The sequence below is a fragment of the Amblyomma maculatum genome, chromosome 6 (genome assembly GCF_055883805.1).
Source record: "Amblyomma maculatum isolate TAMU_Amacu chromosome 6, ASM5588380v1, whole genome shotgun sequence".
Taxonomy (NCBI): Eukaryota; Metazoa; Arthropoda; class Arachnida; order Ixodida; family Ixodidae; genus Amblyomma; species Amblyomma maculatum.
Window position 1 is genome coordinate 28,817,284 of NC_139349.1, and position 13,422 is coordinate 28,830,705.

General features: G+C 45.2%; 1 protein-coding gene across 1 annotated transcript in view; it reads left to right on the forward strand.

Annotated features, from left to right (window-relative positions):
* Positions 1-6,777: 6,777 nt before the first annotated feature.
* The window catches only part of LOC146185322 (uncharacterized), a 35,170-nt gene continuing 28,525 nt past the window's right edge, over positions 6,778-13,422 (forward strand). Inside the window, exon 1 of the mRNA XM_084605510.1 lies at positions 6,778-6,915. Coding sequence (XP_084461636.1) covers positions 6,802-6,915 — 114 coding nt within the window. The 5' untranslated portion in view covers positions 6,778-6,801. The remainder of the gene's footprint in view (positions 6,916-13,422) is intronic.

Genomic DNA, 13,422 nt, shown 5'->3' on the forward strand with positions numbered 1-13,422 from the left:
ATCAGCTTACTGTCTGTTACGTATAAGGTATTCACTAAGGTAATCGCTAATAGAATCAGGACAACCTTAGACTTCAATCAAGCAAAGGAGCAAGCAGGGTTTCGGAAACGGTACTCTACTATCGATCATATCCATACCATCAACCAGGTGATAGAAAAATGCTCGGAATATAGCCAGCCCTTATACATAGCATTCATTGATTACGAAAAGCATTTGACCAGCCCTTATACATAGCATTCATTGATTACGAAAAAGCATTTGACTCAGATGAAACCTCGGCGGTGATGCAGGCATTGCGAAATCAGGGGGTAGACGAGCCGTACGTGAAAGTGCTGGAAGATATATATAGTGGCTGCACAACAACCATAGTTCTGCATAAAGAAAGTAACAAAATTCCCATAAAGAAAGGTGTTAGGCAAGGAGACACAATCTCCCCAGTACTATTCACAGCTTGTTTAGAGGAAGTATTCAGAAACTTGGAATGGGAGCTGTTAGGGATAAGGGTAGATGGAGAATACCTCAGTAATCTGCGATTTGCTGATGACATTGCCTTGCTAAGCAACTCGGGGGATGAACTGCAAATAATCATTGATGACCTAGACAGAAAAAGTAGAAAGGTAGGCTTGAAAATCAATATGCAGAAGGCTAAGGTAATGTTCAACAGCCTCGGGAAGGAACAGCAGTTTTCATTAGGTAGCGAAATACTGGAAGTAGTAGGCGAATATGTCTACTTAGGACAGGTAGTAACCGCAGATCCGGACCATGAAAAGGAAATAACAAGAAGAATAAGATTGGGATGGTGCGCATTTGGCAAGCACTCGCAGATTATGACTAGCAGCTTACCGGTGTCGCTCAAGAGGAAAGTATATAACAGTTGCATCTTGCCTGTACTCACCTATGGGGCTGAAACGTGGAGGCTAACCAAGAGAGTTCTACTTAAGTTGAGGACAATCCAGAGGGCTATGGAACGAAAAATGGTAGGAGTAACATTAAGAGACAGAAAGCGTGCAGAGTGGGTCAGAGAAATAACTCATGTTACCGACATTCTAGTGGAAATTAAGAAGAAGAAATGGACATGGGCAGGACATGTAGTGCGAAGAGAGGATAACCGATGGTCGCTGAGGGTAACAAACTGGATTCCAAGGGAAGGAAAGCGTAGCAGGGGGCGGCAGAAAGTTAGGTGGGCGGATGAGATTAAGAAGTTCGCAGGGGTCAAGTGTATGCAGCTAGCACAGAACCGGGTTAAGTGGAGAAATATGGGAGAGGCCTTCGCCCTGCAGTGGGTATAATCAGGCTGATGATGATGATGATGATGATGATGATGATGATGATGATGATGACTCTAGCACTATGTATTCTCATAGCGTGTACCTCATTTTTCATCCTTTTCTTCCACGCTTCCGACCGCTCAGCCTCAATAGCAGTGACGCTGTGGTCATATAAGCTAACCTGCTGAATCAAAATATAGCAAGGTTAACTCGACTGTGCCTATAAAGAAAATTTATGTAGGAGCGCACAATGGTGAGAAGACGGCAAACATTACCATTGCGAATGACCATGGTCGATGAAGTGCGGCGGAGTGCAGCGGAGTGTTGCTGTGGCGCGTCAGACAACGGATGCATTCAGTGACGCTGACAGAGTGCTGCTCTCCCCAAAAGCAAGAATGGACAGACTGCGGCGGCCCATTAAAGGAGTTAAAAGAGGCGATGAAAGCTTCTGGTGGCTTCTCAATCCGGAAACAGCAAAAGATAACATAATCACTGTCCAGTTCGATGGAGAGAAAAGGGCGAAGACAGGGGCATGTTCTGCATACCAGCTCCCGCAATTTGGCTCGAACCTACACTGAACAAGGTAGGCTACAATGTACTTTTTTTAATGCGAAAACCTTTCTTGTCTCATATGTGGCTTCACCAGAGTGTGTGGACAAAGCCTGCCATCAGAGCTCATACACACAAACTGTCAATAGGTCATTGCACAGGCAATGAAGAGTTGATTAAGTAATTATGGTAGGCGTAAGTTGTTAAGTCACCGAAATGTCTACTTAACAGGTTAATGAATCAAATAAACACATTGATTAATTCCTTGAATCAGCCAATTACTTAGAAAAATAATGGATAATTTCATAATTACTTAACAGGTTAATGAATCAAATAAACACATTAATTAATTCCTTGAAACAGCCAATTACTTAGAAAAATAATGGATAATTTCATAATTTAGACAAATTAGTTCATTATTTAGTCAGCCAATTTAAATCATTTGCTAAATGTTTATTCAGATTAATTAACCACTCGAGTGAGTCAACTACACAAAAAATGGTGGGTCACTTCATCATTTAGGCAAGTTAATTATTACGCATTTAATCAGTCAGTTACATAGATTGGTGAATTGTCAAAGACAGAAAGAAACGAATACGCAGCAGCATAACCGGTAGTAGTAAGAAAATGCTTTCGTATTACTGCACCTAAGCAGATTAAGTGCAACCCTGCATTTTTTCCCCGCACTTTTCACCCTGTCTTCATCAATGCGTATTATTTGACGTGCCCATTGTAAGACTGAAACAGTTCTTCTCGTCATTATAAAATCTTCCTTCGCATGGCCGTTGCTTCAAAAAGAAACTTGTACATAAATCATATTCATGGGCATAAGTGAGCAGTAATAAGGCAGGAAGAACGCCATGCATTTGTTGCATCTATATATATAAGGACTGAGAATTCGGACTTCGCGTTTTTCTCCCTGTTTATACGCAAGAGGAAGGGTCCTAAACATCTCTAAACCTTTAAAATTCGGTATACCATGGTTGCGCTCTGGCGTTTCTTTCACTGCGCATAGAGATCTACGAGACAATCGTCCGGGCAGCGGATACAGAGTGCCATTAGGCACGTCTCAGCGACCGCGAATGTACGCTTGTACACACATGGCAGTCATTTACCCTTTTTCAAGTTGTCCCATGCAGAGTAGACCTCGCGAAAGCTCTCGGTTTATGCATATAGATGTTTGACTGTCCTACTTGTAACTTCCGCAGTAGCGAAGAGACAACAGCCCATCTTCTGGTCCTGTTTCCGTTATTGCCAATAAAACAAGTCCCGCTCCCCAGCACAGCCAAGCAGGCTTAGACGATCGATCAGTGTATGAGTGAATGGCTTTTGAATTTCACTTCACTATGAACAGTTCTTGAGTCAAAACAGGAACGTTCTGGAACCACTTATGTGTCTTCTCAGGACGAAATGCGTCTGCATGAATGGCTCTGTATACTGGTCACGACTCTAAACTCTGTAGTGAGCATTTCTCTGTCCCTTCTACAGTGAATGCATTCTGTCCAGCGGTTCAAACCTAAGATAACAGAGGCTACATCTACGTTCTTTTTCTTCCTTTTAATGTGCCTCTCTTCAGAACGCAAGCATCCTTTCACGTACTTGCTTATATCCATTCCTTCTCTGTCTTTTCGATAACCCACGCTGCTCGAGCCCTTCAATTTGCATCTGAACACGCGCTTTGCATATCACGGCTGTAAATGTGACATTTGAGATCACTTGGTTCCCGGAGGTTAGAAAGTTGTTTTATCTTTACAGACCCCAACGCAGCGCAGAGTCAGTGCGTGGTCAGCCATGGAGTTATAGTCTAGTCAACCCACGAGCACAACAAAGACGTATACAGGGAAATAAGCCTAACAACCGCATTACGACTGCGTTTTATGGCATGAGCGTTTGACGTTTCCTGAGGCAGCAGCAACCAGATCTTCTCTGACAGCTCCTACCGCTACCATAGTAGGAAAGCGGCTACAGTTTTAGATGCGAGAACTCGCCGGAGACCTCCTCCTCACAGCGGCGAGGCGAGCAGCTGGCGCGCGCCACATCAGATGACTAACACACGGGCTTCGCCGGTTTGAAGGTCAAATCGGCCAACCTTTAAGGCTGAGCAAGGGAGAATTGAAGCTATTGCCCTAAAATCATCTGCGCTACAGTTCAGTTTCCATCAGTTACAATCTTGTCATCCGCGGTGAGTGCCATGTTGCTCACGTTACATTTGATACTTACAGAAGCCACTGCAAACGATAACGCGAACTTAAGGTGTACTGGGCACTTATTGTGCTTGTCCAGAATAAAAGCAGAAGCGCCTGTAAATTGCACTCATTCCATCACGTCATTGAGCCCATGTGTATCCAATTAGATCGTTGATAGCAGCGTAGGTGACAGAAAAGCATCGACTCATGGTAGACGACAGGCGGCTAAACATAATCCCCCTGCAAAAGGGTCGATTAAAATGGCCGTATTAAAAGCTACAGATTTAGTGCAATTTCAGCTCTGTGTTAACCCTTAAAATGTAGCATTCACACACCAACCTGCCAGTAAAAACTGCTCGAGCAAATTCAACATGTCCTGGTTCGTAGCGCAGTAACCGAAACACGCAGCAGAGGGAACAGGCAGGACGCTTTTTGGAAGCCACGTGCGCACTGAAAGCAGGGACTAGAAGTACTTGTATTGCGCTGGACAGGACTGAAACTTATGACACGCACAGTATGTGATATTGCAAGACAGAAACAGACATTCGTATCAAGAATAAAATTTCAGCACTATGACGGCGACTATTTAAAGCGCTGATCAGACTACCGACAGCCAAGGCATATCGGAGTTAGACAAGGATCCTGGGAGTCTGGGACTATACAGAGGACCACCGCTAGACTGCGCTAAGCGGAAAACACGCGCTCAGTTATTCTCCTTTCTTTTCACCTCTGGTAGTACCTGATCGTCACTAATAGGATGATCACGCAAGCCGTGGGCGCTCTTTTCGGAGCGCCTTAATTATGTCTGAGCTGGCATACGCATTGAAGAGAAAGCAACGGTCATGCGAAGCCTCTCCTCCAAGTCCCCCTATGGGCGCGCCACTGTTTTAAGGTGAAAGCTTTTCTAGGTTCATTGTGAATATCTCGCTCCTGCGAGATGTATCAGCGAGGTGTATCAAATAGATTCTGGGAGATTTTGCGAGATGTGGCAGCGAGACGTCGCATTAGATTCCGACGTCACCATAATTTCCCCCGTAAGGACGTCACAACAGGTTCTGAAGACGACGCAGAAAAAAAAAGAAAGTAATGAAATTATATAGAGTGCACAAACACACAAGATACAGGAAGAAGAGAAGAGGTAGAGAGAGGAGGAAGCAGAGAAGAAAGAGGAAAGGTGTGCGCCATTAATCAAACATAGCCAAGTGTAATTCTGTTATTTTTTCAATGTACAGCCATGTCGAATGCAGTGACGCTTCAAAGAGAGCGACCGCGTGCTCATGTGTTAACCCTAATAGTGGACGAAACTGTACCTAGACGTGCGAGTGCGACATAGGCATCGTATAAAGTGCAGCGTACTCAGAAAGCGCGTTTTATCAGCGGCAAGTGAAGCGGCACTACCGATAAGAGCGTCCTAATTGGAGGCCCCTCTCAAATGCGCCCATGGCTCGTGGGCGACTTCCCCGGAGGCAAATTGTATAGCAAACCCTTTTCCACCACAAGGATGGAGATGACTGCTATCTAGGGCTACGCGTGGGTTATAACCGTTGGGGAATTCAACCTTGCTCCAGTAAGCTCGGCTTCTTGTATGCGTAATATCTCGCACATTGCGCTCTTTTCGCAAACGTTTTATTGCAACCTTGTCCAAGTGAAATTGTGACAGCTACGGTGATGGCCCCTAGTTGCCTGCCGTAAAAAAGTTTCGCCCTAAATCAGAGAAGCAATGGTCAATATACGAAATGAAAGATATTTTTTTTTTTTTCGCGTTGCGCATGTTATCGACCTTCACTTCTTAAGTTAGCATCAAGTTAAGCCCAACTGAGAAGAAGAGCACTGCTATCAGTACGTTCCTTGCACCACAGAAGTTTCAATTTATTCTGCACCGTCATCCTCTGATAGCAAACATGCCAGATGGAAGGTAACCTCATTTATTTTTACACTCCAACGCATCCCAACAATCCTATTAACAAAAGAACCTGTGTTCATATCGCCATGAACTGTTCCGAAAGCGACTGCATTACTTTATTCGCTGAGCGTGTCGTCACTGCAAAATACCTGCATAGATTTCCCGGGTAAATAACCGAAGCCCTAATGTTTACTCTACCAAAACACATTTTCTGTGTACCGCGCATACCATATGGTCTATCTATCAATAAATATTGAATTGGTGGTAACGGCTCGTGCCGCCGGCTTTTTTTTTTTTTTTTTCATTGCCTATATCTTAGCGCTGTTAATGCAGTGCGTACGCCCAGTTTCTTATATTTCCCACGCCCTTTCGCTACCGTCTTCTTCAAAAATATACAGCCCGATGGGCTTACTCCAAAGATTAGTAAAGGGGCTTTTTGCGCATCTCTAGCGTTCACAATCATGCAGATGACGAAAACTCTTGTCCTCAAACTTCTTGGAGCCCCGTTACGCAGGACTTAGAAGAACCCACTGGTCCGTATATTCTTGATCAACAACTGACTTTAAATCACAAAGCCGAAACTCTTCTAGTGCCCGAGAGTGCGCGTTTACGAGGGATTTTTTGTTTCCTCCTCTCTGGGTCACTGAAGGTTCCTAACGTCGTTTTCGCAGTGGTAACCCAGAGGGAAGAGGCAAAGAGCAAAAAGCGCGTTAAGAAGAGACCAGCCCTGGTTTATTGGTCCTCAAGCCTAATCTCCGTGCCGCTCGGCGTCGAAGCGGAGGAGGTAGATACTATGTAAGCGCTGTAATCGACTTCCAAACAAGCAGAAGCGTCACTGTCGTGCCTCTATCTACGAGTTGCCAGTAGTGGCTCCGAAAGCGCCACGTACAGAAAGATGCCCGCTCCGCTCAAAGGCCACATGCATCCGAACGAGCATCTGCTCGACACCAGGAGAAACTTCGGCGAGTATATTGTCCAGCATCTGATGCTCCACGCCGACTTAAAATGGGTGAGTACATAAATGACCCACTCGTGGGTTGGAACTGAATATTCACGTCTAGTGACACCTGGTATTTTTCCAGTCTGAAATAATCAGCGTGCCTACTTTCAGTAAGCTTATCGAATTCAGCAAGTCAGCTTCCAGTTCTCAAGCTTCTCGAACTATGCCTTGTTTCATTATCTGCACAGCAGTGGAGCGGGATAAGCTATTTTCTTATTCAGTTATTATAACCCGGATTACAATCTGTAGGGAAGGCTTGGGCCTCTCCTGAATCTTCGTTATCACCAATACTTTCGTTTAATGCTTCCTTTAAGCCCAAGCATGCCGTTCGCATGCAGCAAATCTTGTTTTAAGCAGGACTACATGGTACCTCACGTTTTATGTTTTCTGTGCCAGGCGCTCGAAGTACATAGTGCGCGTAATAATGCAAGCTTGCTGAGAATAACTGATTTGATTTGATTCATGAGGTATAACGTCCCAAAAATAACAAGAAATATGACAAACGCCGTATTTGGGGGCTCCGGAAACATCCACCGCCTGGATTTCTTCAACGTCCTCTGGCATTGCATGATAAAGTTCCGCAGGGGGCGGAAATTATCCGAAGCTCTGCACTGCATCTCATATATTCATAGTTTATTTGGGAGGTTGAACCTCAAGAGTCAGGTCAAATCAGTTGTGCGTAGTGAGTTCATACTGAATGCCTTGAAATTGTTTCGGCGAAAGCAACTGATTGAGAACGTACCTCTTTTAATCAGTAAGCAGTATATATCCAAGAAAACTATATTAGTGTTTACATAAATCAGTTCTGCTATTCATGTATGGTAAAAACTGTGTCTGTAAGAGCTTTTTGAAAAGAAAAGAGACTGAATATAGCACCATTTAGCTGGCAACAGGGCAGGGTTTCATAAATAAAATGCCGTAAGTACTTGATTTTTCTTCAACCGTCATATTGCTTCAGGGCAAGATGACGCTCCCTAAAGGCGTTATTGTTACAGTAACTAGTTTAGAGTTTTTAAATAATCGAGTAGTAAGGAGGCACTGTAAAGTGAGAGCACGAAATTTAGAAGTGCATGAACCACTGTGAACACCTTACGGCCTATTGGATTATTTCTCGGGACTGAAGTACGTGGTTCTCGTATCAGTCATCTACATGCGCTTGAATAGGAGGACACAACAGTAAACCATTATAGACCTTAGTACAATCAGAATACATAGTGGCTGCAATGGAACGGGGACTGTTCGCCATACGGTGTTCTCGTAAACTTAAAAACGTTCTAGCCACTGCTAGAAAGTGACACGTCGCACGAAATCCGCTTGCCTTCCGATTTACATAAAGCCATGCAAGAGCTCCGTACACCTTTCTCGACACACTAAATAGCGTAGTCATATCCCTCCCTCAATAGAAAATCTCCTAATGCGGAACATGCACATCCACCTTAAGCAGGTGCCTGGTCTTACATAGACGACAACGACGAGAACAAGCCATTTTGCGATGCAGCTTGGATAAGAACCTCGTTGCCTCCTAACTCTGCCGGCCCATTTTGCCCTTAGCGAACATTAGTGATAGCTCTACTAACCTGTCCAACAAGGGCTTTCCAAACACAGCAGTCGGGCTCCACGTAAGGCCGTCCCAACTGCCCTCAGATGGCTTAATAAATCTATTAATTTCACCGACGTCGATACCGCCCACGCGCCGCACGCCGACCGTAAACGGTTTGCGAGCTATCGCGCTCATCATGGGCGCAATGCAAATGTTGTCATGTTATACTGTGGCTGTGTACGCCATGCTGATCCGTACCGCCCAGTTCAACAGTTCTCGGTGTTCCACAAGGGACACGTCTACCTCGGCGCCAGGCATGGCATTCCCTCTGATGGCGAGGAATTTCTCGCACTGACCAGAGCCGGAGGTAACGGCCAGTTCGGGAGACATTGACCAATATGCTAAGGCAAACAACCTCTCTAGAACAGAGTAGTGCTTGGCTCGGCCAGGTATCGACCCTTCATGTATCGAGTATGTTCCAATTTCTCCCTCCTTTAAAATCCCAACTCTTCCAACAAAGGGCATCAAACCTCTGTTCCTAAATAAAAAACTCATTCATTTGCGTCCTTGCATACTTTCTCTGATTCTCCTTTTAGAGCGCTGCTCTTATGCGCCCGTGAGGCGGTTGAACCGCGTCGCTGTTGGCGCCGTTGCTGTGTGACCAAGTGGAAGAAAATCACGATCCACGAGAGTCACGAACCAATTTCTCAGAAGAGAAAGCCACAAGACCTGCGCCGCTCACTCGTGGCTATATATATTATTCCCGGGAAATTCTATTTGGCTCATGAGAAAAAGAATTCTGTAACATGCATGCATGCATGCATGCATGCAAGCATACATACATACATACATACATACATACATACATACATACATACATACATACATACATACATACATACATACATACATACATACATACATACATACATACATACATACATACATACATACATACATACATACATACATACATACATACATACAATACATACATACATACATACATACATACATACATACATACATACATACATACATACATACATACATACATACATACATACATACATACATACATACATACATACATACATACATACATACATACATACATACATACATACATACATACATACATCAGTTCAGTTCAGTCGTTCAGTCGTGTCCGACTCTTCGTGACCCTATGGACCATGTCACGCCACGCTTTCCGGTCTCTCACTATCTTTCTAACATCACACAACTTCATCTGCAGTGCCTCGAGGATGCCATCTAACCATCGCGTTCGCTGCCTACCCCTTCTCCGGCGACCCTCAACCTTTCCCAACATCAAATCTTTCTCCAGCGACTCCGCTCTTCTCATCAGATGACCAAAGTAGCTGAGCTTTAACTTTACAATTTGACCCTCCAATGAGCAGTCAGGGTTTATGGTCGACAGTATTGACTGATTTGATCTTCTGGCAGTCCAAGGAACTCTCAAGAGTCTTCGCCAGGACCACAATTCAAACGCGTCAATTCTTCGGCGGTCAGCCTTTTTCACAGTCCAACTCTCGCATCCATACATCACAACATACATACATACATACATACATACATACATACATACATACATACATACATACATACATACATACATACATACATACATACATACATACATACATACATACATACATACATACATACATACATACATACATACATACATACATACATACATACATACATACATACATACATACATACATACATACATACATACATACATACATACATACATACATACATGCATACATACATACATACATACATACATACATACATACATACATACATACATACATACATACATACATACATACATACATACATACATACATACATACATACATACATACATACATACATACATACATACATACATACATACATACATACATACATACTGGAGCGCCGACGGCGCGCAGACGCCGGATCAAGTTACGTACCTCCTCGAGCAGTTCGACGCTCTGTACAAGCCATACAAAAACGTAATACAGGCGTCGGCTGTCTTCAACAGCATGCAACAAAAAGCAAACGAACCGTTCGACGACTTTGTAACTGACCTCCGGAGGCAAGCAGAAAAATGCGACTTTGGAGAAAAAGCAGAGAGGCTCATAGGGGACCGCATCGTTGTCGGGATTAGAGACGCAGCATTGAGGGAGCGACTTTTCCGTGAACGGGACCTCACGCTTGACAAAATAATTACAACGTGCAAAGCAGCAGAGATTTCTAAGAAGCACGTAAAAGACCTGCAAGAGCCCAAGCTTGAAGTGCAAGCCATAAACAATCAGAAAAGATGGAACTCGTCAAAACAACCAGCTTCGAGGACCCCGCATTCGATCCCGCAGCAGAAGCAGCAACGCAAATGCTCGCGCTGTGGAACAACGCACAAGCCGCGCGCCTGCCCCGCTTACGGTCACAACTGTTACGCCTGCGGCAAATTCGGGCATTTTTCGAGCATGTGTAAACAACGCCAACGAGGCAGCAACTCAAGTCAGCGAATCGGGCTCCTTGAAGGTCCTCAGCAGCAGGATCAGCAACAAGAATTCTTCCTGGAGAGCCTCGATCTCCTCAACGTAAACAGTGCCTCAGAATGGTTCGAAACAGTCTGCGTGAATGGTCACAGCATCGGGTTCAAGTTGGACACCGGCTCCGACGTGAACATCATGCCCATGCATCAAATCAGAAACTGGCGTATGCAACCAGACATGAAGCCGACGCATGCACGAGTGACGACGTACAGCGGGCAGGAACTTCCTATATATGCTGAATGCCAACTGAATAGCTCAGCGGGCGAAAACTCCTGCATCTTGAATTTCCTCGTCGTCAAACAGCCGCTAAAGCCAATCTTAGGCGCCGACGCATGCAAGGCATTGCAGCTCATCAAAAGAGTACAGCCGCAGCGAACAACTGTAGCTGCATGCACAGCAACCCAGACCATAAGGAACGTGCTCGACGACTTTTCTGATGTATTTGAAGGCATTGGGAAATTGCCTGGGGTGTGCTCCATACAACTGAAAGAAGGAGTGATTCCTACGGTGTCAGCTCCACGCCGAGTACCCTGCGCAATAGAGCACAAAGTGAAGGCCGAACTGCAACGGATGGAAGAGAACGGCATCATAATGAAGGTGACAGAGCCTTCCGAGTGGGTTCACCCAGTTGTCATTATTCACAAAAAAGATGGTAACGTAAGGCTGTGTTTGGACCCTCGCAACCTTAACGCAGCTGTGAAAAGACCGCACTATCAGGTTCCAGTCCCTGAAGAGTTATTTGCAACGCTGAATGGTGCTAAGATTTTCTCTGTTCTCGATGCTAAAAGTGCATTCTACCAGCTGGTCCTAGACGATCCAAGCTTGCGCTTGTGCACTTTCACGACGCCCTGGGGACGCTATCGTTTCCTTCGGGTTCCATTTGGCCTTGCAACAGCTCCTGAACTTTTCCAACAAGCCATAGACAGGGTTTTTGAGCAGCAACCAATTGTCAAGCCCTATTTTGACGACATCCTTGTGGCATCAAGAAACCTTGAAGAACATGCGGGCGACCTGAGACAGGTGCTGACCATCGCCAGAGCCAACAACCTGAAACTTAACAAGGAAAAGCTCCAGCTGGCTTTGACGTCCATTACATACCTTGGACACCAACTATCATCCCATGGGATTGCTCCAGACCCAGAAAAGGTGACAGCCATCGAGTCTATGCCACTGCCAACAAACAAGCAAGAACTGCAGAGATTTCTTGGAATGGTTACCTACTTGACGAAATTCATTGCCAACTTTTCGGAACTCACAAGCCCTCTTCGTGAACTACTGAAGACGGATGTTCACTGGCACTGGACGCAACAACATACCGACATCGTCAAGCTCGTGAAGTCAAGATTGATTACGGCACCCGTTCTTCGCTATTTTGATCCATCAAAGCCCGTGACGATTTCTACGGACGCCAGCTATTATGGAATGGGATCAGTCTTACTGCAAGAAGGCAGACCCGTGGCCTACGCTTCAGCAGCTCTCACAGCCACCCAGCAGCAGTACGCGCAAATCGAGAAAGAACTGCTAGCCGTCGTGTTTGCGTGTGAAAGATTTCATTACTACACGTTCGCACGAGAAGTGACCATACAGTCGGATCACAAACCTCTGATTGGCCTGCAGAATAAGGACCTGAACAAAATGTCACCTCGACTTCAAAGGCTACTACTGCGCCTCCAGCGGTACACCGTGACTCTGACTTACGTTCCGGGAAAACAACTAGCAGTTGCAGATGCCTTATCAAGAGCTCCCGATGGGTCAACAAGAATGGAAACAGCAGATCACGATCCCGGACTTGACGTTTCAAGTTTGGTTCAAGCAACTCCTAGCAGACTTCGCGAGATCGCTGAGGAGACATCACGAGATTCGACTCTTCAAACAGTAGCCAAATACATCAAAGAAGGATGGCCTCAAAAACTCGCACAGGTAGACAACAAAGTCAAACCATTCTACCATGTGAGAAGCGAGCTCTGCACAACGGAAGGCTTCGTGTTCTACGGCCAACGCTTGGTTATACCAGCCGCATGCCAGGCAAATGTGCTTCGCACGCTCCACCAAGCACTCCGCGGAATCGTTGCGTGCAAGGGTTTGGCAAACCAGAGTGTGTATTGGCCAACTCTAAACCAGGACATCGAGACTTTGGTCAAGAGCTGTTACATATGTCAATCACATCAAATTGGCAATCCACACCAGCCTCTATTGGACCGAGCTCAGAAACAACAACACTAGCTTGCTCACCTGCACACAAGAAACCTTCCTTCGCTTGTTCCTGGCCAACCCGTATGGCTCCGAAATAGCCGCAACTGGACAAAAGCCACCGTGGTAAATGTGGGCCCAGAGCCTAGAAGGTACGCCGTGAAAACAGACACCGGAGGCATTTTTGTAAGAAATCGAATCCACCTGCGACCT